Below are 27,739 nucleotides of genomic sequence, written 5' to 3'. Positions count from 1 at the left end.
ACAAGCATAGCAACAGAAACAATGTTGATGAACAATAATTTCAGTTTGGTTAAAATGTCAAAAAACAGAAAGAAGATAGTTAATACAAAATTTTGTAATCCTTCAGAGTGTCTTTACCTATCTACCTCTGATGGGTCCAGCTCACACTAGTGGGGCTGTTTTCACGTTTAATGTGACCACATTGGCATAAATGACATTACACCAAGTAGGAACCTGCTTCTTGCTGCCATCAAAAACAAAATGCCATCCTCCCTTTTCTGAGAAAATTTAACAATTACAGAGACACCCTTCACTCCAGGATTGCGTGGGCTTGGACAGAAAGCAGAGTCACTGTGGAAAGGAATATGGGCTTCTTGGAACACACTCTCTCCTCATTACTCAAAGCCTGGAATGATTGCCCATGAGCAACCACCATCACAAAACTCACTGCCATCTGCTTTAGCTCCCACAAAGGGTAAAAATTCTACAGTCAGAGGGAATAATCTCTTTTAATACTATCCTGTCATGAAACTCCTATTTCCAGTCAAGACAGGTGAGAAGCTGACGGCTGAGTGCCTGCTATAGCAACATGTGACCTCTCCTGGCAGCTCCCCACTCAGATTATTGCACCCAAAGGGCTGTGATGAGGCAAAGATGGCTGTCCCTCCGAGGGGAAGGGACAAAGGGTGAACTAATGGTGCTGGGGTGACTCAGCTGCTCCTGCGACTCTTTACGTACTCAGGACACACAGTTGCGGAGCTGATGAAATCGCATGAAGTCTGGGTCCCCTTTTCGGCTCTGCAAGAAAGTGGCTGCGTCTCCCCTCTGACTGCTCTGAGATGCTGAGATGCACCAGGAGCAGCCCTGCCGTCATCCTTTTAGTGCACAGCACAGCCGTTGAGGGACACTATGAGCTAAGGTGGGCTGCTGTGCCATTAATACCTTCTTGTAGCTACCTTACAACTAGCACAGAGAAAACTGGGAAGCGTTTTCCAAAGTCAAACCCAATGATTAAATCAGAAAGAACAGAGAATCACCTCTCTGATACAAGCAGCTCTATGTCTTGTCTACAACCTTACCTAATATGAAATAGTAGGTATGGTTCAGCCTGGAGAAGGCTCCAGCGAGACCTTATTGTGGCCTTTCAGTACTTAAAGGGGGACTATAGGAAGGATGGGGGCAGTCTCTTTAGCAAGGCCTGTTGTGACAGGACAAGGGGTAATGGTTTTAAACTAAAGGAGGGTAGATTTAGGCTGAATATAAGGAAGAAATTTTTTACAATGAGGGTGGTGAAACACTGGCACAGGTTTGCCCAGAGAGGCGGTAGATGCCCCATCCCCAGAAACATTCAAGGTCAGGCTGGACAGGGCTCTGAGCAACCTGATCTAGTTGGGGATGTCCCTGCTCACTGCAGGGGGGTTAGGCTGGATGGGCTCTAAGGGTCCCTTCCAACCCAAACCATTCTGTGATTCTATGAAATGAAATAAGAGGTGGACGGCTTTCCTCACTTCACATGAAGTTAAATGTAATAAGATGGGCTGGGACTTGTTTGATATGAAAGTTCACATCGCTTATAATTGGAAGGCAAACTTTATTTCCCAAGCTGCCACGAGGGGAAGTATTTTGCAAAGGCTCGGTAAGCCCTGCCACAAAACTGAATTTTCTGTTTAAAATTAAAATCCTGGCAGCTGCGCCGCTTCTCCTTGCACAGCCCCTTCTTTCCCTCCCTCCTTTCTGTCACCCCATGTAGAAAACCAGCTTTGACGGAGGTTTCCGAAGGGCGGAGGACGGGGCGCCTCAACACGGGACGCCGGGACCCTCCCGCGGGCGGAGGTTACTCGGTCACGGCCGGCGGAGCTACGGGAGCGGCGGCAGGGGTTGGTGTGCCCGGCGGCGCCGTGACCGGCGGCGGGAGAGGGAGCGGGGCCGCCCCGGCGCCCATTGGCTCGGCGGCGGCCCGGGCTCGGCGCGGCCCCATAAAGGCGGCCCGTCCGCCCAGCCGCCCGCTGCCGCCGCCCCGCCATGCCCCCGCCCGCCTTACCCTTGCTGCTCGCCGCCTGCTGCCTCTGTGCCCTCCCGCGGGGCTCAGGTACGTCCCGCCCTCAGCACGGGGAGGGGGGAACACCCAGCGAACCCCCAAACCTTGGAAAGGGTCGCCTCCCGTCGAAGGGCGCCGCCGGGGCTGGGCTCCGCGGTGTCTTCTCCTCACAGCCGTGTCCTCGCAGGGTTCCCGTCGCCTTTCCCGCGCTACAGGGACGGCGTGGACCTGCCCAAAAGCCAGGTATGTCCCTCTTTACCTTCCTCGCCCGCCCCTCTGGAAGCGATGCCCGGCGGAGGTGTGGGGCAGAGCCGGGCTGGGCAAGGCAGGTGGGAAATGAGGCTCGCCCGTGGCAGGGAAATGCGGTAGGAAAACGGCCACGGGCTGGAAATATATTAGTAAATCACTGGGGTGGGTGGTAAAGAGAGTAAGGCTGAACCCCTCTGCTGCCCGGGGAGGTGGGTGGGAGCGGTTTGGGCAGGGGTGTGATGCACAGCTGTGTGCGGAATGGGATACGGGTCAGCAAAGGGCAGGTGGGCTCATGACCGGCCACTCCTGATGCCCTGAGTTAAAATGCAGGTCCCAAGTTATGAAAGGCCCACTGTTAATGTCTGATCTTTATTTTTGAAAGCAACTGGCGATGTGTTTCAGTCAGTGGATGGAACTGTCTAAGCAACCCCAGGTAAACTGACTTTAGTAATCTGTTTGATCTGCTGGGACTCTATTTCAGACATCCTGGTTGTGCCATGTAACCCTCAGCATCAGCGGCTGCAGCTGGCAGAGCCTCTTCCAGGGAGCCAGTGGCTCGGGAGAGCAAGTTTGCTACTGTGTGTGTTCTCCTTTCTGCATGGCTCACTCAGATCTAGAGCAAGAACAAAATGTGCTTTTCTTCCCATCGCAGTGGTAGCTAGCACTGAAGCAAGAAGCGCTGCTCAGTGCTGTAGGAGTTACAGGCAAGGTCCTGCCTTGTCCTGGCTCTGCGGTGGTGGGTGGACAGTGCTCAGAGGGAGGGGAGCGAGGGGGAGGTTCTGCTCATTTCTGCTGTGGTGTCTCTGGCCCAGAGCTTGCAAACTCTTTAGACCACTAAGTAACTTTGGAAGACCAGCCCTGCTGCATTTGATGCTGAACCTGACGGTCTTTTTTTGTTCGTTTTCAAAGGGGAGAGAAACTTTGCAGGATCAGCAATTATCTGGAAATTTTAAGCATAATTTTTTTTCTTTGGGAAATCTTTCGGTTTTGTAAACCAAAACTGGTGGAAAATAGTTCCCAGAGCCAGTTGTTCAGGTGTCCTATATTTTACTTCCTTTGGAGCTGTAGTTATTTCTTGTCTAATGTGATTGTATAGATCAGCAAATCCTTGTTCTGTGGCAGTGAGTATGGGACAGTATAATTCAGCATATGGTTAAAGATTATAGTACTGATTGACTGAAATCCTTATAGATGAAATTGAGTGTAGACTAAATATGCCAACACCCAAACCTATTTGTAGAACACTTATCATAGGAAAATGTATTTTAAATGTAAGAGGCTGATTTAGGTCTCTTTATAGCACAAGACTGTGCTGCAGTCATTAGTAGTATCGGGTGTATTCTCCTCATATAAAATACTAGTTCTTCAGCTCATAATAGCTTCAGTAAGTCTGCTCTGAGTGGTTTTAGTGGAACTGTGTTCAATTTATCTTGTACTAGGATCAGAATCAAGCCCGTTCTGTCAAACCATGGGCACCACATCCTCTCAGTAATTGTATTAAAGTACTGTTTGGTTTTGCAGATCTCCAGCATGGTTTTGGATCTTTGTTATTCCATATTCAACAACATGCGTACAAATGAGGTAAGGTGTAATTGCTTCTTTTACTTCAAAGCATCCCCTTCCCCCTTAAACTTAAAAATCAACCCCTCCAAAACCAACTATTGACATTTCTCTCAAAACAATAATGTGTAATCTAACATCATCGTGGTTTAGGAGATGGAGAGTATATGTAAGATTTTTTTCTTCTCCTTAGTAGTTTGCATGTAATTCTTAACTCCATTAAATTTTATATCAAATTACTGTTTTACACCAGTTGAGAGCTCAAGAACCAAACATCCACTTACCACTGGGGTCAGTATTTTAACCTGACCCTCACTTTTGAATAGTCCAGGGTTGAATATGCTAAAAATATTTGCAACTTTGGAATAATGGCATGCTTAAGCTCATGCTGAACATAGAGACATATGAGTGGCTTTACTGATTTTAATACTCTGCTTGAGCTTGGTTTTTTGTATTTCTGAGACAGATCCAAAAGGTTAAGTTAAGGAGCTATTGAGTATAGCTCTTCCTCATTGGTGCAGTCATATTAGAACCTAGCTCAATGTCAGTTCTGCTTTATATCACTCTCTTATTATCACCAGTTTATTAAGAGCCTTTCCCACAAAATTCACTCAGCCCCCGGGTTTGTGTAAAAAAAAAAAAAAGTAAATTTACTTGTGGAGTTTGAGTCGTCTGTTTTTTTAAATCATGAGTAGAGCCTTCAAGACAATAATAGAAAGTGTTTTGACATGTATTTCAATATCTCTTCTTGCCAGTGTCTTCAGCTTATTGTAATTCCAAGCATGCTTTCCTAAAGCAGCTGTAAAACTCTACAACACAGAAGCTGATTGTATAAAAAAAATTCTAGCATTTCAGTCTTAAATTTCTAATGTTTGGAGTTTAGTATTGACTCTCATACTTCTGCAGCTTAGCTAATGAGGGGACATCCAGAATCATCAGGTAACTTTGAATGGTGCCCTATTCCTGGTTACTATTTTAGTTACTAACTTTGCAAAAAATTCACTTCTATTACACATCCTCAGGGTTGGGAGCTGGATCCCACACAATAGCGTTTCAAGAGATGTGACTAATACCAGCTACATATCTACAATATGATTCCTTGGTATGGTCTGATTAAGTGGTAGATCAAATCTAAATGTGGGATATGGAAAAAAGAGCTATGCAAAAAGTAAAAATTTTTACCCAGCTTGTCACATCTCTTATAACATGGAGTTGTACTTTCTCCTGAGGAAACTTCAGAAGACGCTGCAAACAGGAGTCTATATGTAGTGTTCACCCAGTGAAACAGTCATGAAATCCTACTGATTTCAGCTGGACTTCAACTTTCTGCATGACCCTGTATTTGTGTGGATTAAAAAAAAAAGATTCAGTCAGAGTTATAGATTTATGTAGAGAAGGTAGGTGGTGTTTCAAGAGGGTGGATGCCTCAGCGCTATGAAAGGCAAAGTCAATAGCAATTTTAGCATTAATGGTACTTAAACTCCATCTGGGGAACTTAAAATCTTTTGGGAAGCTAACAGACTACTTAGTTTCAATGTCTCACCTTTGGTAAATCTTGCAGATGGTACTTTCAAAGGGATAAAAAAGAACTAAATATCTAAACCCAGCTACATTGCAGTCACTTCCATGGGAGTGTGAAATTCCCATCCTAAAGTCAAGCCAACACACTGTTTAGAAGCTCATCTTGCACCCTGAATCCTGATTCCCTTCTTGTATATCTTGTCTTTTTAAATTCCTCCCCTCCAGTTTCCCATCCACATGCTTTTACTGTGTTTTCCTCCCCTGTCTTCACATCCTTGCTTACTATATGTGCTGGTTTTTCAAGCCCACCCCAGGTAACTAAGCCTAGTCACTGATGTAACTGGCTGTGGCACACAGAGCTATCCCCAGCTGGGATCTTTTAGCCAGGCAGCTGTGCTGTGGGCAGGAGGGCTCCCAAACCAGATGTACCAGACTCTGAGCTTAGTCTGTTCCCACAAACTCCTGGGAAAGTGTCTTTTCCTTGGTGTAAGGCTGAGAAAAATGAGCAATTTCATGAAGAATAAAGGGTGTAGAGGAAGGCTTAAAACCAGCAATCATGCCTGGTTTAAAACCAAGGGCAGTCTGAAAGGTGGAGAGTGGCCACATTTTAACAAGGTAAGAGCTATCAGTACAACTCAAGCCGGAGGAATGGAGCTTCTCTGCTCACTCCAGGTGGAGCTCTGCCTCACCTCCCAGGGCATGGCTGTGCTTTGCTGCACAGTGAGGGAAGCATGTTGAATGATGGTAATGAATGGCATAACATTGGTTAAGGCAAGATTTAAAATCAATCTTAAAGATCTGTGTGCTGCTGTTTTACCGGTCTGGTATGTGTTACAGTCTCTCCCTTCTCACATGGAGTGGAGCAACCTCACCAATGATGGAGAATTACTGTAATAAACCAAAGAAATAACAGCATCTTGATTAACTTACCCTGTCCACTTGCAGGAGTCACAGACTGCTGCTGCAAAGTTTACAAAGAAGGTATGTAAATGTGAAGGCAAGTGAGTAGCAATAGATAGGAAGTGTGGCCCTTTCCTTACTTATCTTGCTGCTTTTTTACAGTCAGCTGGGTTTTTTTTTTTTCAGTGGTTGGGAAGTGAGCTGTGCTGATCCTGCTTCTGCAAAGCAATCCACCATGTGTAAAGATTATATACATTTTTCTTTCTGTCACTTATTCACCCGAAATTGGTTATGCTTTAGGTGTTTGGAAATGTTTGGTGTATGTTTTAGTCGTACATCCCTTGTTAACTATCGCTTCCCTGAAAATGAACATTTTATAGAAAAACTTATCATACTACAGCAGTTTTGTGCAGCCAGGACAAAGATGTGGTTTTATTTGTGACTTCTTTTGAGTGTTGTGTTTTTCCTATTATAAATACTAGTGCTTAAGATAGAGGGTGGTGGGGAAGAAGAAACCTTGCCAGAATATTCCAGCAGAAGGAAGTGGGCATTTGTGACAAACTGGATTAATGGAACAATGAAACTCTTACCTCACTAGAGGGGAAAGAACAGGGAACATTCTGTGTATAGACTTTCTGCTTTTGTAGTTTTCCTAGCATACTAAGTATGTTCTGTTGTGGTTTTTATGGGAAGTTTAGATTTAGTTTCAGGCAGTCCTGTGAGGAGCAGGGAGTTGGACTTGATGATCCTTATGGGTCCCTTCCAACTTCAGATATTCTATGATTCTATAAAGCCTGTTAATCTTTAATAACGGTAACTTAGTATATTTACACTAGAAGGAATGGGTAGTTCTTGACAATGCCCTTTAGGTATTAACTTTTAATCAGCATTCCAGATGAATGGGCATTGGGGACTATCAACATCTTGTTTGCTGCTGAAAAAGGCTCTGAATGTATTGATAGTCTGATGGAATGACACCAAAACCTGTTAACAGATCTATGGAACTGAGTTTATAGTATTTTATTAATGCTTGTGTTTTATTTTACAGGATAGTCATGGGACTCTGGGACGGCCTTTTTTCCTTTTCAGGGTATCTGCATCTCTTACTACTTAAAGATTCTGAATAGCACACAATGTTATAGCCATAGATGAGTAGCTGTTTCCCTTCACAAATTCTTGCTGCACTTGTTTTGAGTAGAGGCCAAATATCTCTTGCTTGAAAGCTTAGGGGGAGTCATTTGCTTAAAGAGCTCTCATTCAACTAAAAGATAACAAGATGATGAGTTCTGGGATAGTAATGGATTAAATACTTGCAGAGTCACCTCTTCAAATAAAAAAATGTTTTTTTTCCTTTTGAGCCAAATCATCCAAAGACAGAAGTAGTATGTAGCGTGTATCTCTGAGACTGCCGAGGTGCACTGATGCTAAATTCACCAGATAAAACACGTGCGTGAGCTGAACGTCCACTTGGTCAGAAAGGTCTGGCCAATAAGTGATGGCACACTGTAACAGGGTGAAACGCCAAAGCAAAATTATGGACGTCATCATAATTTATCTCACGTTTTTCACCCATTGGGTTGCTGAACTATGGCATGGTCTAATGCAGAATATGCTGGTTTAGACATGCTCTGTGATTAACACCAAACTGTTTTTTTTTTTTTTAATGTGTTGAAGATATTCCTAAAAAACAAGGTAGGTCATAGCAGGTAACCATAGTCCCAATTCAGCTGTCATTTACATCTTGGCTTTCTTCAAGTGTGTCTAGCCAGGTACTTCCAGTGCTGGTATTTATATGCTCTTTTTTTTTAGGCATCTGCATAGTACCCCAATGAATTGGGACCAAGACCCCTAATGAGACTAATTAAATCCAGACTCTTTAGCTGTTTGGACAGAGGCTGAATGAATATTTCTCAGATTCAAAGCCAAAACCCACCCTGCATGGATCCCCCGGTATTTGACATGTTGTCCCTTTAAAGGAAATCTTACCGCAGCCTTCTTAGGTACTCTGTCTGCATGATGGGAGATATATTTTGGTATGTTTATAAATCTGTCATCTAATACTTCTGCACAGCCATGTAATTATTATCTTTTTCAGCCTCGAAATGGAAGAACTATCAAAGGCAGTGGTAAGTAGGCAACCAAAAGTGCCAGGAATTTGTTCTGTTTGGTTTTTTTTCGTTAATGATGATCCTCATGACAGAAGGCATTACTGAGAAGTATTACAAACCTAGATATTCACATGGATGTTTCATATGGTCACTAGGAGGTGTCTGGGCATTTTTTTTAATGCTCAGAGACTTACAGTGTACAGTGTAGATAAAAGGATTTTCTTTAAGGTTCAGTAAGGAGGAGCTTTCATCCTCTGCAAAATGACAGAAATGGTACAGAAATTACAAGTTTAAAAACAGAGGATGTAAATTGTACTCGGAACACAAGGTAGACTCCTTTCTGTTCCAAGACATCCTCAGTCACCTAATCCCACTAATACAGATCTCTGCATGCAGGAGGGAGTTATCCTCACATCAGAATTAGGACCTGTTTTGGGGTAAATCTTAACTAGAAAGAGCAGCGTGGGGATGGAAGGAAGGACTACAGTGAGATCTAAGTGTCACCTACCAGTTGCATATCTCTCTCTGAAAGTGTCTGTTAAAGGTCTTAGTGAACTTTAATGGGAAATGGACAAGACAGTCAATGCGCATGTGTCCCCTCCTTCAGCCTCCTTCAAATCTTTTACTCCACAATAAAAGATTAGTTTTCTTTGTAATGTAAGAATTACTTCCAGCTGTTAACTGAAAGGGTTGATGTTCTTTGGGAGATAAAGGAACAGAAGGATAGGAAAGAAAAACTGCAGAGAAAGCACAAGTAAAAAACACATTTGCTCTATATTCAGGATTAAACCATTTCAGAAAGAAAGAACCCAAAGGCTTGAGAGAGTATTGTAAAGCAGCATTGTTACTTGCTTCCTCTGGTCTTAGGCACTGCCCTGCGTGTCGATTGCTTCTCATGGATGATAAGGAAGATAAGAAACAGATGGATCTCTGGTTTGAGGCAGTGCAACTGTTCTTGTGGTGTTAGGTACACATGTGCACAAGAAATGTTTCATAGCTATGAAATGTGTAGGGACAAGTAGTGCTGCCCAGAGCTGTTCAGAAAAATAGGAAGCATGAGTTGACAACTGCTAAGATAAGCCAAACAGTGAGAGAGTCCCTATAGCTTTTGGGCAAAACAGTTCAGAACCAATTAAGAGTAAACTTGCTTCACAGTACTCTGAAGTGCTCTGGCGTTAGTGGACTTGCTATACTTTCAAACAGATCTTATTAAATGTCTAGTGTAGAAGCCATTACACTATAACAATGCCCTAGCAAGCCTTATAGCAGTAAATTTTATCTCGTTGCAAGATGCACACCGTACCTCCATACCCTAAAAGAAGGACAGTGGAGATCGGGCATGGTGGAAAGAGAACTGTGAGGAGGAGGATTCATGTTTCAGTACAAACAATAGACCTGGACACTTATCCAAACTTCTAAACTCTCATCCATCTTTAGCTTCAAATTCTAGCACCAGAAACTATTTAATTTCTAACTTTGGGAAGGACCAGACATATGTAACTGAATACAAAGACATGTTGAGATGTTGATCTGAATATGAATTGTTGTGTTTATTTGTTTCAGAGTACAATGGAACACGAAGTTAATGGGTCAATTTACCAGCTTGATGACTTTCTTTATACAAAGAAAAGAGACTGTTTGTCTATTATGTGACTCAGTTGTCTTGAATTTGCTGTTCCATGTAATAAACTTGCAATCACTAATTCTTCTTCTTGTCCTTCATTATTGAAGCAGGTACTCTATTTCATTGAGCTGTAGCATAGCATTGCCTGGTTCCAAGTGTATTCAAAGGAAATCAATCATCTGAATACTTGTTATTTTCAACTCAGTGCATTTTATAATTTAGATCTTTATCTTAATGGGGTCATGAATGATAAGCTTGCCCTTTTGAATTAACAGACTTCCCCAGTGTTTCAGAATACTATCCCAAACAGCATGATAAGATATTAAAGTTGGCTTGGTCATTTTAATTCTTATTATGAATAACTAAGGGGTTGAGTATGATAACTGATGAATCCAAAGTATTTTGAAAGAAGTGGAACAAGTACCATAGTTACACACAGGCACTATTTGATCAGATGGTGTATTTTTTTTTTCCAGCCTTGCCTTACTGACTATCATAAACTACAAATGAGTCATGAGAGAGATTCTGAACATCTGCACTTCTTACTGAGATCATGCATTTAAACCTGTGGTGCAGCTAGTTGTGCTTGCATTGTATGGAGCAGGGTGATGTGTTTGGGTAGGTAGAGACCTTCTGGGGCAGAAAACTTCAAGTACCAAGCAGTTACTTCCTTAGGAAGAAAAGAGCATAGTAAAAGCCAGGGTCTGGTGATACACACCAGGTTGGGATTCCACAAGACAGTGTCCCATAGTGTTGGCTTCCTCAAGCCCTTTGTTTACCCTGCCCTTCCCTTCCTTGGCTACTCACTCTTAGTACCACAGCATGGTACCATCTCCATTATGCTGGCACAGCCACATATGAACTGGATTTGGGAACTCCTCTCCCTTCAAAAACAAACCCTGAGAAACCTGGGGGGTTTAGGGGTTTTTGACTGGATAAGTTCCTGATTTGGGCTGTATTAACAGAAGTTTGGCTGGTACATAGAGGGAAATGATGAGTTATTCAGCAATTAGACCACATCTAGGAGTGTCCAGTTTTGGGCCCCACAATACAGGAAGGGCATGGACAAATGAGGGAGCTCATGGAGGGCCTCTAAGGTGGTGGGGACTGGAGCACTTGCCCTGTAAGGAGATACAGGGGCAATGGGGCTGGTTCATCCTGGAGGGGGGTGCCTTCAGGGGCACTTAACAGCCCCTCCAGTGCCTATGAGGGGTCATCAAGGAAGCAGTCAGGCTCCTTACAGTGTTGGGTGGGAGGACAAGTAGCAACGGGCATAGGTTGAAGCAAGAGAGATTGAGAAATCCAGGCAGAGCAACAGGTTGTCCAGAGAGGCTGTGCTGTCCAGTCCTTGGAGGTTTTTGAGACCAGAGTAGACAAAATCATGTCTGAATTCCTGCCTGGGATCAGACTAGAGACCTCCTGATGTCCCTGCCAGCTTTGGTTATTCTGTGACATGAGTACAATTTCATGCTATGTATTTCAGCCTCTAACAGGGTCAAGCCCTGGCTGAATTGTAGCTCCTGTGCCTCCACCTGGGCAGAGAGTGCTGGTGGGGTGGGGAGTCCCCATGGAGGCTGCTGAAGGCAATTAAGGCTTATTTGTGCCCTCGCAGCAGAATGTTGCTGTTGTTCACTGTGTTGTTGAATCCTTTTGTGAATGATTAGCCCATGGAAAGACTACCAAAGAGATGCTGGCTCCTCTGGCTCCTCAAGTATTTGGAGCCTGCTGGGGTGCCCCTCTGGAAGAAACAGCGAAGCCAAATGCAAGTGGTGGGGATGCACCATGGTAATTCAAATAAATATGAGATAACGACACAAAAGGACAGCAACGGCACTTGTAGCCTGTTTCATCTCAGAGGTCAAAGCTGAAGTTTTGCTCAGTTCTGCATAAATATTTGTACTGGTTTTGGCTGGGGTAGAGTTAATTTTCTTCATAGGATCTTGTAGGGTGCTGTGTTTTGGATCTGTGACCACAATACTGTTGCTAACGGGGATGTTTTAGCTATCGCTGAGCAGTGCTTGCACAGCATCAGGGCCTTCGTTTCCCACAGAGCCCGCCAGCAAGTATGCCGGGGGTGCACAAGAAGATGGGAGGCGACATAGCCAAGACAGCTGACCCCAACTGACCAGAGGGATATTCCACACCATATGACGTCATGCTCAGCGTGTAAAGCTGGGGGAAGAAGGAGAAAGGGGGCAGGGGTTGGAGTGATGGCGTTTGTCTTCCCAGGTCACTGTTAAGCATGGTGGAGCGCTGCTTTCCTGGAGATGGCTGAACACCTGCCTGCTGATGGGAAGCAGAGAATGAATTCCTTGTTCTGCTTTGCTTTACCTATTAAACCGTCTTTATCTAAACCCACGAGTTTTCTCACTTTTATCCTTCCAAGTCTCTCCCCCATCCTGCTGGGGCAAGTGGGCAAGCAGTTGCATGGGGCTGAGCTGGGGTTAAACCTCAGCAATGCTGTACCTTAGGCAACTCATGCTGTGCTCTCAGGATCAGTGGTGGCTTCTTCCACCCACAACAGGTTTCAAGAATAACATCTATTTGGGTCTTCAAACTGATTAAAGAAGGCTGATAAATAGGTAGTAATTTGCAGGTGAGGAACTAGCTTAGATTCCTCAGCCATATTTCTGTAGTAACTGTGGCTCCTCTGTAAAATACACAGGAGATCTCTTGCTCACTGCTCAGTGGAAGCCATTACTCCCTGGAGCAACGCAAATGTCACCTGTCGAATAGGCAAGATTAATAATATTGAAATGTAAAGGTCATCCCTGGCCTGAAACTCTTTCTGAACATCCTACTGCAAAACCCACAGCAGAAATTGAGGAGCACAGACATAGGTGACAAAAACAATTAGAAGCACAGAAAAATTTCTGCAAGAAGTGACAGCTCGGTTCCCATTGTCAGCAAGAGACAAGACAAATACAGAGTTATATGACAAGGTATACAAAGTAATGAATGTGTTTAGAAAAGTAAATCCAATGCTTATCCACCCTCCTGTGATAAAAAGGAGCAAGGAGGGAGACTCAGTTACACCGAGAGGCAGTACGTTTAAACTGCAAAGTGAAATTTTTTTCTAACAATCAACTCCTGAAACCAGTTGCCTCAGCTTAGATCATGTGGTTAGAGACAGCTCTGCCGGCTCTTGGGAAGGCAGGCACATTCAGGACCGCACAATTTTGTGCTGCCTAACTTGCCTCAAAAATCACTTTAGGCTGGCTCAGGACCTCCTGCGTTGAAAGCCTGGCCTGCTTGAGCTGGGCTCCGCAAGGCATTACTCAGCAGAGCGCACAGCAAGGGACCTGGAAATGCGCTCGCTGGTGGGGGAGGAAGAGCTGCCCGGCCTCATGATGTGCCACTTGTCAAAGCGCCAGAGCATGAAGCATGACAGGAAAACCCTCTTGGTGCTTTACTTCACTTTCTCCGGTCCCTACATGCTCCGGTGCCTTGAACAGCCTTAATCCCTTCTCGGCTCCCACAGGGAAGAGCCCGCTTAATCTCCAGACAACGGCAAGCTGGGAGGGACGGCAAGTGCTGGAGGACAAAGTCAGCATTCAGAATGGTCTTGACAAAGATACATCTAGAAAAAAGTATGTAGGGCTTGCTGAGGATGAAAAGGAAGGTATTACACATACTGAAGAATAATCGGTTGCAGCTTTGCAGCAAGGGGACGGGTATCTGTAGACAGTCAAATATCACAGTGTTGGGAAGAACACAAAAATATGATGTGGAATGAATAAGAGGCTGTAAAGACTGTGCGTGGGAGGTGTCGCACTACTGATTGTAGGGAAGACTTCATGTACAGAGTAGCACTGGACAAGAAAGAGTGTGACCAACAGGAAAGAGCCCAGCAGAGAGGAAAGGCAGAAGTTAAGGAAAGATTGTACCCTGAACAAAGTGGAGTTGGTTTGCAAGTGGGGAAGTTTGAAAAGGGGAATGATGAAATGCTCCATTTTAAGCTTACCACTTCTGGCATTATCCACCACACCCATGGATGGATACTGCTGGGAGAGGTAAGCTTCAAATGAAGAAAGATTCACATTAAATCTGAAAATTAGGAGAATGAAGCACTGACTGATAGGCAGAGTTACCTTTTCTTGGTCATAAAAATTCTCCAGGGGGATTGACACCTCACTTGGATTCTCAGTTACAAAAGTCCCAGCTCTAAAATTACTGCAAGCAGCATTTTCTCTCTTCAGTGTCACATCGTGATGCAATGTTTAGTCCTAATTATGTTTCATTTAATGAAAGATTAGTACTACTTCAGATAGAAGTTGCTCTGGCTGCTTCTGGAGAAGTGAAAGATTCAATCTTAGAGACCCAGCACTTTACATATTATTACCTCATGTTACTAACACCTGTGACAGTGGCACCTGATGCCCAGAGCTGTATGTACCCAGAGCTGCAGGGCAGCCCTGGGAAGGACATTGTCTCTGCTTCTGGAACACTTGTGCAAAACAGAGGAAAACATCCTGGCCTGGAAAAGGAAGCATATGGGTTACAGAAAAAATGGAAAAGCCCATTTGTGACCTGCGAACTCAGACGGCACACAAACTAGAGTCCTTTGAAAATGCAGAGGATTCAGATGACTGGCACTGAGGACTGACCAACACCCAGTGAGACAACTGCCATGCATGCATGACATGAAAGAACTAAGAACTAAAAATACATCAGCTGACTGCTTGTCTCATCTTCGCAATTCTCAGCAGGTGATTAGACAGAACTAGCTGCAGAAATTGAAAATCTACCTGCTAGAGATTTAAACGATTTGCTTAGCATAGCCGGTTTGGCAGATGATATGCAGCTGCTTTACAGGCTGGCCAAAAGCTGCCAGAGTCCCATCCCAGCTTTCCTAGTGCATGTGAGGTGGCCAAATGAACTCCAGCTACAAGCTGTTTATTTCTTTGCAGGAATATTAGAGTTGAGCAGGGACTGCAGTATCTTTACTGACAGCCGAGGCTGATGCTTATGTGGAGATTGCTCTGAAGACTTGTCTTACTTGTCTCTTCCAGACAGCGCACACATTGCAATTGCCACCCCTCTACCTTATTAGACGGGGTAAAAGCATATACTTGACAGGGCTGGACTGCATAAACTCTTTTAATCTAAATATATATCACCTTGATAGATTTCTGCACTGAACAACTAGAAGTAGCTGTCAAGTTTCCTTCTCCAGTCATTTCTGGATCTACTTTTTCCACGGTGCAGAAACAAAAATGCGACTGATCTCATAGCTGGTTATGATTCACCATCTAAAATTTTGACATTTCTCTGGGGCAAAGAACCTTGTACTCCAAATATCATCTACCTATTAGCCTTAAACCTGCTGAGAGATCAATAGAGAAAGTCTGAAGGAGAACATATGGGAAACTTGAAAGAAAAAGGTTTTTAATATCTTTACCACAAAGCCTCTGCACCCAGGGGATTCTAATCAGCAGTTCAGGTACTGCCTGCTGAATTACTCTGTGTGTGGGGATGCATGCACATAAATACATGCTTCTGGAGTATAGCTATCTAAACATCAATCAGCAAGAGAGCTAAATATGGACTAGAACTTCCAGCAGAAAAGGTAAAAATGCAGAACACACACGAACCGACCTCAGAGCACAAAGGACCCGCAATTGTGTGTGACCCGTCAGAAAAGTAGCAAAATCCAGGAGCCTCATTCAGCATAGGACCGAGCTCACGTTTCCTCTCACAACCCTGGAGTGAAAGGATGTGCCACAGCCACCCACCCTGCCTCCCACCCTGGGCAGTGGGGCCTCTCTGGGGACTGCACCAGAGACTCTGCTACATAAATAAACACCAAAACCAGCCTTTGATTATAACTTGGTAGTCTTACACCATGTTTCAACTTCATTTCCACAGCTGTGTATAGTCTTTGTAGATCCACAGACTATGTATAATCTAAGATAACCCGAAGTCCCTATTTTGTGACTTGCAATAAAGCATGCGCTTGACTTCCAAAAGGACAAGGATGTTTAGCATTGCAATATTGGGACCGGTCAGCAGAGGGCAACGCCAATATCAAATTTGTGATGCTCAAAGCAGAGGCACAGCGGGCCCTACCCGGCGGCTGCTAGTGTGCTGTGCTTGGTCCGCTCCTAACTCAGATAACAAATGAGGTCAGACTATGCATCCCTTGTGCTCACCTGGGCAAGGCTCTCCGAGGCCATCATGTGGGATGTTTCCTCACAAAGAAAGTGAAGGTGACAGAAGATGACAAGCTTACAACCATACAAATCTCAGTGCAGAGTGAACCGCAGACAGTCTGCATGACTAAGATATCCATCAGCAACGTCAGTCCTCCTGGCAGGTAAAGAAGAGCTTTTCCAGGCATCGTTTCATCTCCATGCTTCCATCTGCCCACAGCTTCATTGAATTGTGGAGTACTATGTACACAGGTTTTTCTAATGTGTGTTATTGAAAACATCCATTTTGCTTGACAGACAATAGCACCACCCCACAGTTGAGTTAGGAAAGTAATGCTACATCAAGATAAATGTGTTTTGCAGCACTGGTAACAAGAGAGGTGCCAGAGGAGCTGTGTTTTGAATTTTTTCTTTACTTTTCTTTACAAGTCAGTCACGTACCAGCCTCGGCTACAGGTGACTAGACCTAAGCTGAAATCTGTAGCATGGGATACGACAGAACTAGTCATGTGCAAAACTAGCATGCAGTTAATGTCTTGTTTTACCAAAGTAAATGAGCACTTCTGTGATCAACAGAACTAGCAAAGTTATTTCTATCAAATTTGTACTTTGAAGAGGATGTTCTATATTGTATTTAATGAAAGGTAGCTTTTATTATCATTTTGTTAGTATAATTTCGTGCTGTGAACCTTATTTCTGTCAGGGCATACACTGGAGCTCTTTCTTTTACAGAGGTACCTATTTCCATGTAACTGGTAGGAATCAGCTTGTGGTTTCAGGTGTCCATCATATTTGCCTAGAACTGCTCAGCAGATTCAGAATCTAGGGGATGAAGACAGACGGATTAGCAAGCAAATGGTGTGCTGCCATCAATGTTGTTTTCTTAGGAGGAAGGCCAAAAACTGAAGGGAGCTGAGTAGGGAGGGCATAAAATGGGAAATCAGATGTCTGAGCTCTAGTTCTGGCTCTCTTGATATGTAATGGTAACCCTAAGTTTCACTGAAGCACTTAAGGGGATGATTTCCACACTTACCAAGCACATTGTTGAACAGGGGCTTACCCATGGGTATGAAGTTAAGCATGTCCACTACCAAAATGGCACCTTTCCACCTGACTCAGCTTCCCCCTTTGTGAAACAAGGGTGTGGTTACCTAGCCTCAAAGCTTTGCTCTGATACCCAGTTAATTTCTGTTCAGAAATTGCTTCAAAATCCTCAAGAGTGTCAACCTGGACAAAACCCCGACCTTCCAAGGAAGCCAAATGTTGATGATCTGGATATTTGTCTGAATTTGTTCCCAATCACTATGTCTAGAATAAATAATGACATTAATTACTGTAATAGACTAGTAATATTTGTTCACAGAGTTTACTGTCTAATCAAATGAGAGAAATTATCCTTACGTTTAAATTTAGTCTCAAATAAAAGCTGTTATCTTATTACCTTAATGCATCATTATTTATCAGTGTAATTAGCCCTACTCCAGTAAATGTTTAAATACTCTTCAGGGTGTGTTTTGCGAAACCAGGTGCCAAAGCCCAGTTCTGCATTCATCCCCTCCAGACCGGTAACACCTCCAATGAAAAAAACTTTTCTTGTTGTTCTTTCCCCAGGTTTCTAAGTATCTGTCATCTCCCTGCTGATGTGTTATAAGGCAGCAGTGAAGTGTCATAACTATGTTTGTTTCTTCTTCAGCAGCAGACGTTTGATCTCTTGGTAGCCCCTGCCAGGGCTGGTATGAAGCTTAATGAGCTGCATTCACTTTTAACAAATGCTGTGGAAGGAACAATATGTCTGGAAAATCTCAGTGGTCCTGTTGAGTAGGTAATGGGACAGCAGGTATAAATGCACAGCCAGAATGGCTGGAAAGTACCCTGACATTCATCTTGCTTGTCAACCTTTATAGCACAAACGAAAGAACATCACCCTGTAAGTCCTGCCATGAAGGGAATTATTCTTTGTTTTGCTTTATTCTATCATGAAATGCTAGTTCACACAATAAATTTTACGTTCACTTCCTGCTGATATTTATGCTGCTCTTTCCTTCACTGTCTATGTCTCTCTTTCTATTTTTACAGCATTTTCATCTCTGTTCTCCCATCTCCCATAGTTTCTCACCACTTCAAGACCATTTCTCTCAACAACTTCTACTTCAGCCCTTCTTCCTCTATTTGCCCTGGCATGGAGTGTCCTGGTACAGACCAAGGAGGCAAAGGATATGTCCTGAAGAGGAGCATGCTGCAAAGCAGGTACCAGAGCAAGTTTCCTTTGAGAGGAACTGTAGATGGTTAATGTAGTGAAAGTAAGTAAATTAAAAGTATCTGGATGTGGAAGAGTAATTTTACTTTTTTTTTTTTTAATTACAAAAATTACTATTGAAAAATTTATGGATCCGTGGAGGAAAAGAGACAGATTACAGGGGGCAGAAGAGGGAGTAGATCCCTTTTTAAGATCTTAATAACTTGCATACTCATTTTTACCATGGACCAGTACTGAATTTGTAATCTGCGTTAAAAGAGAAGACATGGCTTCACCAGTCTCTGGATCTTTTGCCATGATTTCAGAGGAAGGATGACTAGGTCCATCTGAAGAGAAAGTGATCTTCAAAGAGAAACAAAGACATGAGGAGTCCCAACGTGCACATTTTTTAATTTCTCAGAATAATGCTCCAATTGGCAGTATTAAGTGATGATGAAGCACTCAGTTGTTTACAATGATATAATTTTACCAGGATTTAGTATTGCTGCCATTCTCTTCTCATGGAAGACAGCCCCTTACACCCATCAGGAGGGCACAAGGGAAGTCCTCAGCCAGAAGTAGGCCCTGAACCACCTCTCAAAACACTTTCAAACTTCCAGGGTCTACTACTGAATGGTGTCCCAGTGAGCAGTGTACGTGTATAAAGGTACCCTGGACAAGTTGGGTCTCAGGTACATTATCTCATGTGTTACAATGACCCTGATAAGAGAAATCAATAAGGGAAAAGTAAATCTGAAATAAGTAAGGGTGTTAGAAGTTGGGAAGGGAGAGGAACCAGGATATGTGACAGATGCTTAATGTTTCCCTGACAGATGCATGGGCTATGTCTGGGCTACGGGCTGTGCACCTTCCTTGGTGAATTCAGCTGGCAAAGTATGACTTAAGCCTCATCAAGCAACTGCCCTGATGTTTGAATAATAGAGAAGCTCATAAAAAAATCTGTTTCCTAGTTCAAGCAGAAATCGTCACTGTCTTCTGGGTATGTCTGAAAGACTCAGCTATATCTGAGTTTCAAAAGAAAATGTCGGCCAAGTGCTGTGTCGGTTTGACACAGCCTCTCACTCTTTGCTCCTTTGTGTCATTAATTCCAGCTTAACGAGTGCCCTGGATTCAGTGCATGCTACAAAGAGAAAAAGCCAAGTGTCTCCTCTGACATAGATGAAGAACAGCTGTTTTCAGGTTACTAAGTTGCGCTTCTCTTGTGTTCTGCATTATGCAAGATAGGCCTGTTGACTCTGCCTTTTATTGCTATATGGCACAATACCTAGGAGTGTACTCATGGGCTGAGATCACATCTGGACTAGATATTGAAAAAAAAATGTTAAAATGGATACTAGCTGAGTTTAAGTGAACTTGTCTTTTTTTTTTTTATTGAGTTATTAAGAAACCCCACTATGATACTGCTGGCAAAAATATTTTCACAGATGCTACGCAAAGAAATGCTGCATGGATAGTTGGAGCAAGCTGGAAAGAATACACTTTTCATTGCAATGATGGAAATAGTTGTGCTGTTCTCTCCCAAGCACTCTCTTCATACAACCCCTTGTTTGGATGTCTAAGGAGCTGTTTGTATAAACAAAACAGTAATTTCCAGTAGTTCTAACACTCAACAGCCTCAAAATAGCTAATGAACGTTAGCTAGTTAATAACCAGTTTGCCCCCTGAAGTCAAGGAAGTATGTAAGTTGTGACAATGAGGAGGGCTGGGGAAGAGAGACTGAGAAAGAAATGAAGCTGACAGCAGTGGTAGAAACAGGAGCAGAGTCTGACCCAGCTGCTAGGATAGCCTTCACAAACCATGTACTTCACATATTATCAAGGTATTTATTTGGGGTACAGTAGTGCACAACCTGGTAATGAACAGGCTGAGGACACACAAGAAGACTGAATATATGCTTTACTGTATATTTAACTGACAATGGACTTTTTTATTAAAGATTAAAAGTACCCCATCGAAGAATGCGTAATATTATAAGCATATGTATCTTCAAAAGACAGACAAAATAGGCTTCACAGCTGCAGGAGAGAAATGGAATTGGGAGAATTAATGAGTTCCCCCAAATTAATATCTTAACATTGGGTATTACCTTTTCAATTGTCTTGAAACTTCACAAAAAAGCAGGAATGAATGCACTGGTGGTTCTACATTTAGAAGTGCAACAGAAAAGCTGTAGTAGCAAGCACAGAGACCAGGAGAGCCACAGCAAGGCATATTTCAGGAACCAGTATGTCTACGGGTCAGTTCTAGTTGCTAAAGACAGGGCAGAGCTGTACGATAGCTGCTTGGACTCCTGGGTACTCCGGGGGTGCTCTTTCCCTGTGGCTCTCCCTGGACACGCCAGTGTCCCATGCCCCCTCCCCATTCCAGTATTCCTCCATTTTGTTCTCATCTGCTGAGTTTTGCCAAGGAAGTGGGGGTGAGCCACTGCTGAAGGTGATGCCTCTCACCTCCCTGCAGTGTAGCAGATGTGAGCTGCAGACCCCAGAGCACCTGCTGGGCACTCAGACACGACAGACCACATCTTCCCAAGGTTGCTGCTTCTGGAGCAATGGGATGCCTTGAGCTTGCCAGACACCCTGCAGTCATGCTTAAACCTACATAAACTTTCTGGTAAAGTTGATGAGTTTAGTACAAGATGTATTAAAATAGTTATTTGGCAACAAAGGCAGAGATAGCAACCAGTACTACCCCGATAGCTACTATCCCTCTGACTGGGTCTCAGGCTGAGTCCTGTACCCTGAGTAGCTGCAGTACCTCTTGGCTAGCTTGTCCCAGCACAGGCCGTACAGCTCCTCAAGATGGGGTGCAATCCCTTACACAAGCTAGGGTCAAGCTTTGCAGAAGAGCTGAGACTTAGGGAAAAGTCACCATTAATTTTAACTTTTTTGTAATTTCTCTCTAGGCACAGGGGTTTGCTGAAGCCTCCTGTACCATTGGTTGTCTCAGCTCATGTACCTGGTGTGATACGGCTTCACTCCAGGCAGAGACCTTTGAAATTCCCACAGGGCTTCGCAGTCACAGCCACCCCGTGCAGGCAATCTCTGCCTCAGCAGCTCCAGCCATCACCCCACCCTCAGTCTCTTCTTCCTGCCCCATGCAAAGTCTTCAGTTGTTGCAGCACCACTGCGAAAGGCACACACAAGTAGTTTGATGTGAGCTTTGCTTTTTTAAAAAGAAAAAAAGGTTTAACACATTAGCACATCAGCAGCCTGGCTTGCAGCGGGTGCTGTAAGCAGCTATGTTGGCACAGGAGAGGGAATGGTGCAGTGTGGCAGGAGCTGCACAAGCCCATGCTGCTGCTGGGCACCCATGCTATGGGTGGCTGGCTTGGGCAGGCCAGGAGCAAGCCTCCAAGCTAACACAGCACAAAATGTAACTGTCAGCCTGATGGGGAAACAGGGGACTGTTTTTCTTCAAATGCAGGTCATGCAGTCAGTGTTGACTGAAACTGCTGTAGAAAAACATGCAGCTGCCCCCTAAGGAGCCGCTCTCGCTTTCCAAGACAGCAGCTTGGAGGATTTGATTTATGGTGCAGGGCAGCATTTCAGCACCATTTCACTCTCTAGATGTCTAGCCCAAAGCTGCCATGTTTACACAGATAGCAATGGCTGATCTTATGGCTGCCCTTGAAATGTTTGTCTACCATTCACACTATAAATCGCTTACCTCCAGTGCCCATAGCAGTCAGTTACACTGAGACTGACTTGATACCAACACTCTCCTCTCTTTGCCTTCTCATAGCACGGCCTCTAGTAGGCATTTGCTGTTTACACACATGCTAGAGGTTTCACATACAGAAAGTGCTCTGGCTGCAGTCCCACAATGCCTCATTCCTCTCTTTTTGCCCTTCAATTAAGGGCCCTAGCCTGCCTATACAAAGATGTGAACTCTCTGCAGCCCATTCTTCAAAAGGCCCCAATTCTCACAAGACCAGAAAACCAGGGAGGTATTTGAGTTATACTAGGGAAAGCAGCAGCATAATATGGATTACTCTGGGGCTGATGTGGGAAACAGAGGCTCCCAAACCTTGGCCTGGTAGGGTCAAGTCATGAGGCAGTTCCCTAAACAGCCTTTTTACATGGGTAGATTTATATATCTGAAGCTGGTGGACACCAGGGCCTTCCTGTTGTTATGAATAGAATAATTCAAACACCTAATAGTGCAGTTATAAAGCTTTTACATTTCAGTGGCATCCTGCTGGTAAAGCTATTAACATCATCCGCAGCACAGTAAACAGATTAATACTAGTGTGTGTCCACCGTAATGTTGCAATCCAGAACACAAATCTAACAGTGCTTAGGTCGCCTTTCAAGTTGCACAGGTCGAAGACAAGAGTTTTGGAAGGTCCTGGAGAAGGCCACTTCCTGGACTGCCTTTTAACACACAGGTTTCCTTGATCTGGATCCTAGTGGAACAAGCCTCAAAGCAGTCAAGGAGCTTTTCAGTACCAGAAAGGTAGAAGTTATATTTGGATTCATTCTTAAGAGTTTCTAGAAAGGCTTTAAGGCTCAAGCACTGACAAGTTTTATATACTGCCTGTAGAAGGCTCCTTGGATTGCACACCATCAATGCAGAAACTCAGAGGACAATTCCAACACCATCTTTTGGCCAAGGTCTGTGCAGTGACACTCTGAAGTTGCAGCACAGCCCTACCTCCAAATCTAAATGCTAGAGAAAATAATTCATTAGCCTTACCATCATTATAAGGTAGTCCAGCTTAAGTTTCTCAGGTGCATCTACTTACCCTGAATAATTAACTGCATCCATGATAAGGTCTGAAGCAGTCAGATGAAGAAGACTTCTACACATACTGAACAAGGAGATTCCAGCCACGCATATGGAGACACAAGCTTTAAAGACCATACACCAGGTTTCCTTAGATAACTGCACTGCCAAAGAAAACCTTCTGTTTGGCGCAACAAATATTTTATAGAAGGGAATAAGATGGACATGAACAAGATGGACACAAATCCTTTGCACACCTATTTATTCATAGTAATCTGGTGACTTCTTTGTTTTGAAGGACATAGCTGGGGAAACCTAACTAGAAACCCCATCTTCAACAGCTTTTCAGACATGCGCAAAGGTACACACAGAAACACACGCGTTTAGACCAAAAATGCCAGCCAGCATGAAAAAACCTGAGCTGTGGAGAAAGCCAGTGTTTACAACACCACAAGGTCAGGAGCCTGGTGGCAGCTAGAACTCTTGTGACTGGACATATTTGTGGGGTGGTCTAAGTGAGATGGTCTTCTTAGGAAGAAGCTCAGGAACAATATTAGGTAACACCCCTCCCTGAGGGATGGTCACAGAGGAGAAGAGTTCGTTCAGCTCATCATCATTTCTTGCAGCCAGCTGGATGTGCCTGGGCAGGATCCTGGATTTCTTGTTTTCCTGTGCAGCATTCCCTGCCAGCTCCAGGATCTCTGCGGTCAGGTACTCCAGCACAGCAGCCAGGTAGATGGCAGCGCCAGGACCGATCCTGTCAGCGTAGTTCCCTCTTTTAAGGAACCTGTAGACACGACCCACAGGGAACTGCAGACCAGCCATGGCTGATTTGGTTTTCTTTGGCAGAAGGAGGAGCTTTGTGGTTTTCTTCCCATGCTCAGACATTCTAATGTTAACCTAGTATAAAAAGATAAAGAATTTTAAAAAAACAAAGCAAACAGACACAGAAACTGAGCATTTAAGTCCTTTCTTCCTCTTTTCCTTTTATCGCTTTTCTGATTCACTTACAAATCAGTTTTCCCCTCAGAAAGTTCACCAGTTGTTCATACTTTTGTCTGAAGGAGCAGATAGGTCAGGCTGCTGCCCTAGGAGAGTCTGACAAGTTTCCACCAAGAGGCATCTACAAGCTCAGTAAGAGCAGCAGGTCAGCCACCTGCTAGATTTTTAAGACTTCTTGAGAGTAAGGGTATTGCATCTATTTTAACAAGCGCCCATCACTTATTACTGACATAAAGTCTCTGGTACTGAATAGTACCAATTACTCTGAAATGGAAAATAAACACAGGAAAATTATGCTTGTGTATATAGAATTGTTCTCAATCTTTAATCATTAGGGTTTTTTTAAGTAATAAGAAGCTCTACCCAGCTGTGGGGAGGAACTAAATCAGATATCAAATTAAAGAGCTTAAAAATACAATAAAAAGTTATTTTAGCAGATTTTTGTGGGACTTAGAAAAATAAGCTTTTAAAAATAGCCTGCACAAGTAAATAAATAAAAAATAATTTAAATGCCCCCTTAAGCAACTTTATACCAAACACAACCAACAAAACCATTATTTCACAGACGAGTTTATCTAACACAAAGATAGCATGCTGTCATTTCTTAAGAACAAACTGTCACCTGAAGAAATGATTGACTTAGCCTCTTTCTCTGACAATACCACTACCCAAATCCCCCAAACCATAATTTCTGGCAAGAGTTGCCTCCTTTTAAACCCACAGTGGTAGCCATATCATTACCAGCTCTTGCGTTGTTTAATGCCACCTGGGTGAGCAATGATTCAAGCCACTCAAAATAAAAAACAATTAAGGTCCCAACACAAGAGCAACTCAGTACAGTCCCTGAGAGCACGAGAATTTGTCACTACTCCTTGTACAGCTGCTTAGCACCTTGTTAGCTTATCTCCTCTGGAAACAAGCCTAACATTTACTGCCTCAGAGAACCGCAGTATCTCTGATTGGCAGTTAATTTATTACGGCTGGAAGGGGGCATGCCTCACCTTGCTGCAGTCAGCAAGAATTCAACCCAGCAACCTGTACCACTGTTCTTTGTGCTGCCAGCTGTGACCAACCTGCTTTGTGACCATGATGCAAAGCCTGAGAAAGCTCAGGACCTCTGATATTGGGTTCTCTCTCTTCTAGGACTTGTCCCCATAAGTCACACACTCCAGTTTTTTTCCAAAGTCATGCACAGCTGTGTTGCAAGGCATAAAAAGTCCTTTCTAGGGTCAAGGGAGTGATGACAGCTGAATCGTTTTTTTTTAATACATGAGTGCTGGAAAGTTGAGCCCTGGCCCAACAGAAACTTTTGCTGAGCAGCTGGGTTAGGAGATATCTACCCTCTGTTACTGTGAAGCCAGAGGGGTGACTTTTCAGATCACTATGCTATCTGGTTAATTTACAAATGGGTTGAACTATTGGCTAGAAGAAAGCAATCAAGATTGTTCTTCAACAAAGAAATACTTAAAAAATTGACTTTTTAATTGGACCAGTACTTCACCACAAACTCTGTCTTCAGGTGTAAATAGAGGCAGGGCCACACAGCTCACTCAGTTTCTTTTATCATACAGAAAATGGCAGTTGAAGGCATTTCTAGAAGCTACCTGAGCACTGGCCATGCCTTGCAGGGTCTGTTTGGTATGGTGCAGAGCAGGCTCACAGGAGCAGCATGATGACTGACACACATTTCTCCAGATTAGCAAAGGGTGCTGTGAGCACCATGCTTACAACTGCACAACATTCGTACCTTGCTTAAGTCTTCAACCATAACCGTAAACCTTTAGATTTTTGCTTGCCCCAAAGAAATAATCATTCCCAGGCCTGCTTTCCTTTGCCACGGTCAAATGGAGGAAATAATTTGAGTTTCATGTGTTCATTTCTCACGTACCTCCTTCAAAGCTTTCTTTTTTTCCTGCCACTTACAGGTATAAGCACTCAGCACAAGGCTAGATACATATAAGCACATCTTTATGACATGCGCAAAGCTTAAGATCTACTCTCAGTTATTTTTACTTCTTACTGCTACAGCATTGTCCACTTTTTCTCACTTCACTGGGTTAATTGCAGGCCAGCCAAGATCTCATCAAATTGCTTTTGAAAACCAGGCAGCGTACAATGACTGTTCCAGCTGCCCACCACCCTGAAATCGTGGTGTCTGCTCAGTCAGGTATTCTCTCTTCCCATTTCTTTGTAAGTAGAGCTTCGAGTAAGTCATTAACTCAGCTGCACACAGCTCTGAGGTCTGTCAGCATCGTAAAACCTGGCCAGTAGGTTCTGACACCCTCATGCCTTGAAAGGGCAAAGGAGCTAGGTCACACTTAACAAGACAGGCAGATCTTGTTCAAATGAAGAGCTCATACTCCAGCTACAGTTAAGGAAGCTGGCCCTAACTATCTTTTCTCTGTGTGAGATGCTATGAAGTCTATGAGATACTGCCTCAGGGGCAGACTGATCCTAATCCCTGGTTTCTAGTTCAACAGCAAGCCCCAGTACCCACTATGAGCACTTTCCCAGGGGAAGAATTTTAATGACTTGGTCAGCAAAAAAACCAGCAAGCCTGGGGGCTTGTTTGGATACAGAGACTTTTGGGCTTTCTGCACTGATAGAAGCAAGACAGTCACCTCTACCAACAGCACAAGTATTGCACAAAATTTTAAATAAACTACCTATGCTAGTTATGACAAGATGGGGGGATAGAGATTTAGTATCATGTTAAAACAACCTAGAGAGCTAATTGTTCACCACAGTGTTATGAGCAATAGGACTTTAAAGCACAGGTTTATAAACTTCTAAAGCAGAGTTAAACAACCTCTGAGATACCGAAGTAATCGTGTGATGAATCTGGGATATAGGAAAACTTCACATTAATACAAATGGCAGCATAGCTTTTGACTCCTTTGCCTGCTCCACAAGAGTTACCTGTAACATGTTCAAAAGTAACATGTACTTGACTTTTTAAAAAAAGTCATCGGGTGGTATGCTAGACTTTTTTTGGACATTTTCTGGGTTTCTCCATCCCTGGAAGGGGAGCTGAGAAAAGAAAGGAGAACAGTGTTGCATTCTAGGAACTTTATTACAAGCTTTAAAAAGGTATTAAAATGAACAGGAAAAATACTTGACAAATAATTTTTATAAATACAAATTAATGCTACCAAGTCATTCCATCATCCATAACTGCACAGACCAGACCAGGAAAAGCAAGTTTCAGTGGCTATCACCTTGTTCCTGAGAAGGAACAACACCTCTGACAGTTTTCTTGGGAAGGAGCTGGGAAAGGATATTTGGCAACACCCCTCCCTGAGGGATGGTCACAGAGGAGAAGAGCTTGTTCAGCTCATCATCATTTCTTGCAGCCAGCTGGATGTGCCTGGGCAGGATCCTGGATTTCTTGTTTTCCTGTGCAGCATTCCCTGCCAGCTCCAGGATCTCTGCGGTCAGGTACTCCAGCACAGCAGCCAGGTAGATGGCAGCGCCAGGACCGATCCTGTCAGCGTAGTTCCCTCTTTTAAGGAACCTGTAGACACGACCCACAGGGAACTGCAGACCAGCCATGGCTGATTTGGTTTTCTTCAGTGTAGCTCCAGATTTGCCAGGCACTATGTGTTTCTTTCCACGTCCAGACAT

General features: G+C 43.7%; 3 protein-coding genes across 3 annotated transcripts; 1 reads left to right on the top strand and 2 right to left on the bottom strand.

The window, feature by feature from the left end:
* The first annotated feature begins 1,904 nt into the window (after window positions 1–1,904).
* NMS (neuromedin S) lies at window positions 1,905–10,035 on the top strand. Its single transcript, XM_075081934.1, has 8 exons — window positions 1,905–2,068; window positions 2,205–2,260; window positions 2,649–2,699; window positions 3,788–3,847; window positions 6,293–6,328; window positions 7,296–7,337; window positions 8,343–8,373; window positions 9,919–10,035. Exons 1-8 carry the CDS (start codon window positions 2,002–2,004, stop codon window positions 9,939–9,941), a joined length of 366 nt encoding a protein of 121 aa, XP_074938035.1. The 5' UTR covers window positions 1,905–2,001; the 3' UTR covers window positions 9,942–10,035.
* Window positions 10,036–23,587: 13,552 nt separating this feature from the next.
* LOC142052556 (histone H2A, embryonic-like) lies at window positions 23,588–25,883 on the bottom strand. The gene is made up of 2 exons (XM_075082860.1): window positions 25,863–25,883; window positions 23,588–24,013 (listed from the first exon to the last, which is right to left on the bottom strand). The coding sequence occupies exons 1-2, from the start codon at window positions 25,881–25,883 to the stop codon at window positions 23,588–23,590; spliced, it is 447 nt and encodes a 148-aa protein (XP_074938961.1).
* Window positions 25,884–27,319: 1,436 nt separating this feature from the next.
* LOC142052500 (late histone H2A.1-like) lies at window positions 27,320–27,739 on the bottom strand. Its single transcript, XM_075082736.1, has one exon. The coding sequence runs from the start codon at window positions 27,737–27,739 to the stop codon at window positions 27,320–27,322; it is 420 nt and encodes a 139-aa protein (XP_074938837.1).

Source organism: Phalacrocorax aristotelis, chromosome 1, assembly GCF_949628215.1.
Source record: "Phalacrocorax aristotelis chromosome 1, bGulAri2.1, whole genome shotgun sequence".
Taxonomy (NCBI): Eukaryota; Metazoa; Chordata; class Aves; order Suliformes; family Phalacrocoracidae; genus Phalacrocorax; species Phalacrocorax aristotelis.
This window is presented reverse-complemented; position numbering and strand designations above follow the sequence as displayed.

Bases quoted from the DNA above. Each gene is read 5' to 3' on its own strand.
- NMS (XM_075081934.1), top strand. From the start codon at position 2,002: ATGCCCCCGCCCGCCTTACCCTTGCTGCTCGCCGCCTGCTGCCTCTGT. The intron at 3,848-6,292 runs GTAAGGTGTAAT...GTCCACTTGCAG, and splicing joins ACAACATGCGTACAAATGAG to GAGTCACAGACTGCTGCTGC. The intron at 7,338-8,342 runs GTATCTGCATCT...TATCTTTTTCAG, and splicing joins GGCCTTTTTTCCTTTTCAGG to CCTCGAAATGGAAGAACTAT.
- LOC142052556 (XM_075082860.1), bottom strand. From the start codon at position 25,883: ATGGTTGAAGACTTAAGCAAG. The intron at 24,014-25,862 runs GTACGAATGTTG...TTTTTATACTAG, and splicing joins TGGTTGAAGACTTAAGCAAG to GTTAACATTAGAATGTCTGA.
- LOC142052500 (XM_075082736.1), bottom strand. From the start codon at position 27,739: ATGTCTGGACGTGGAAAGAAACACATAGTGCCTGGCAAATCTGGAGCT.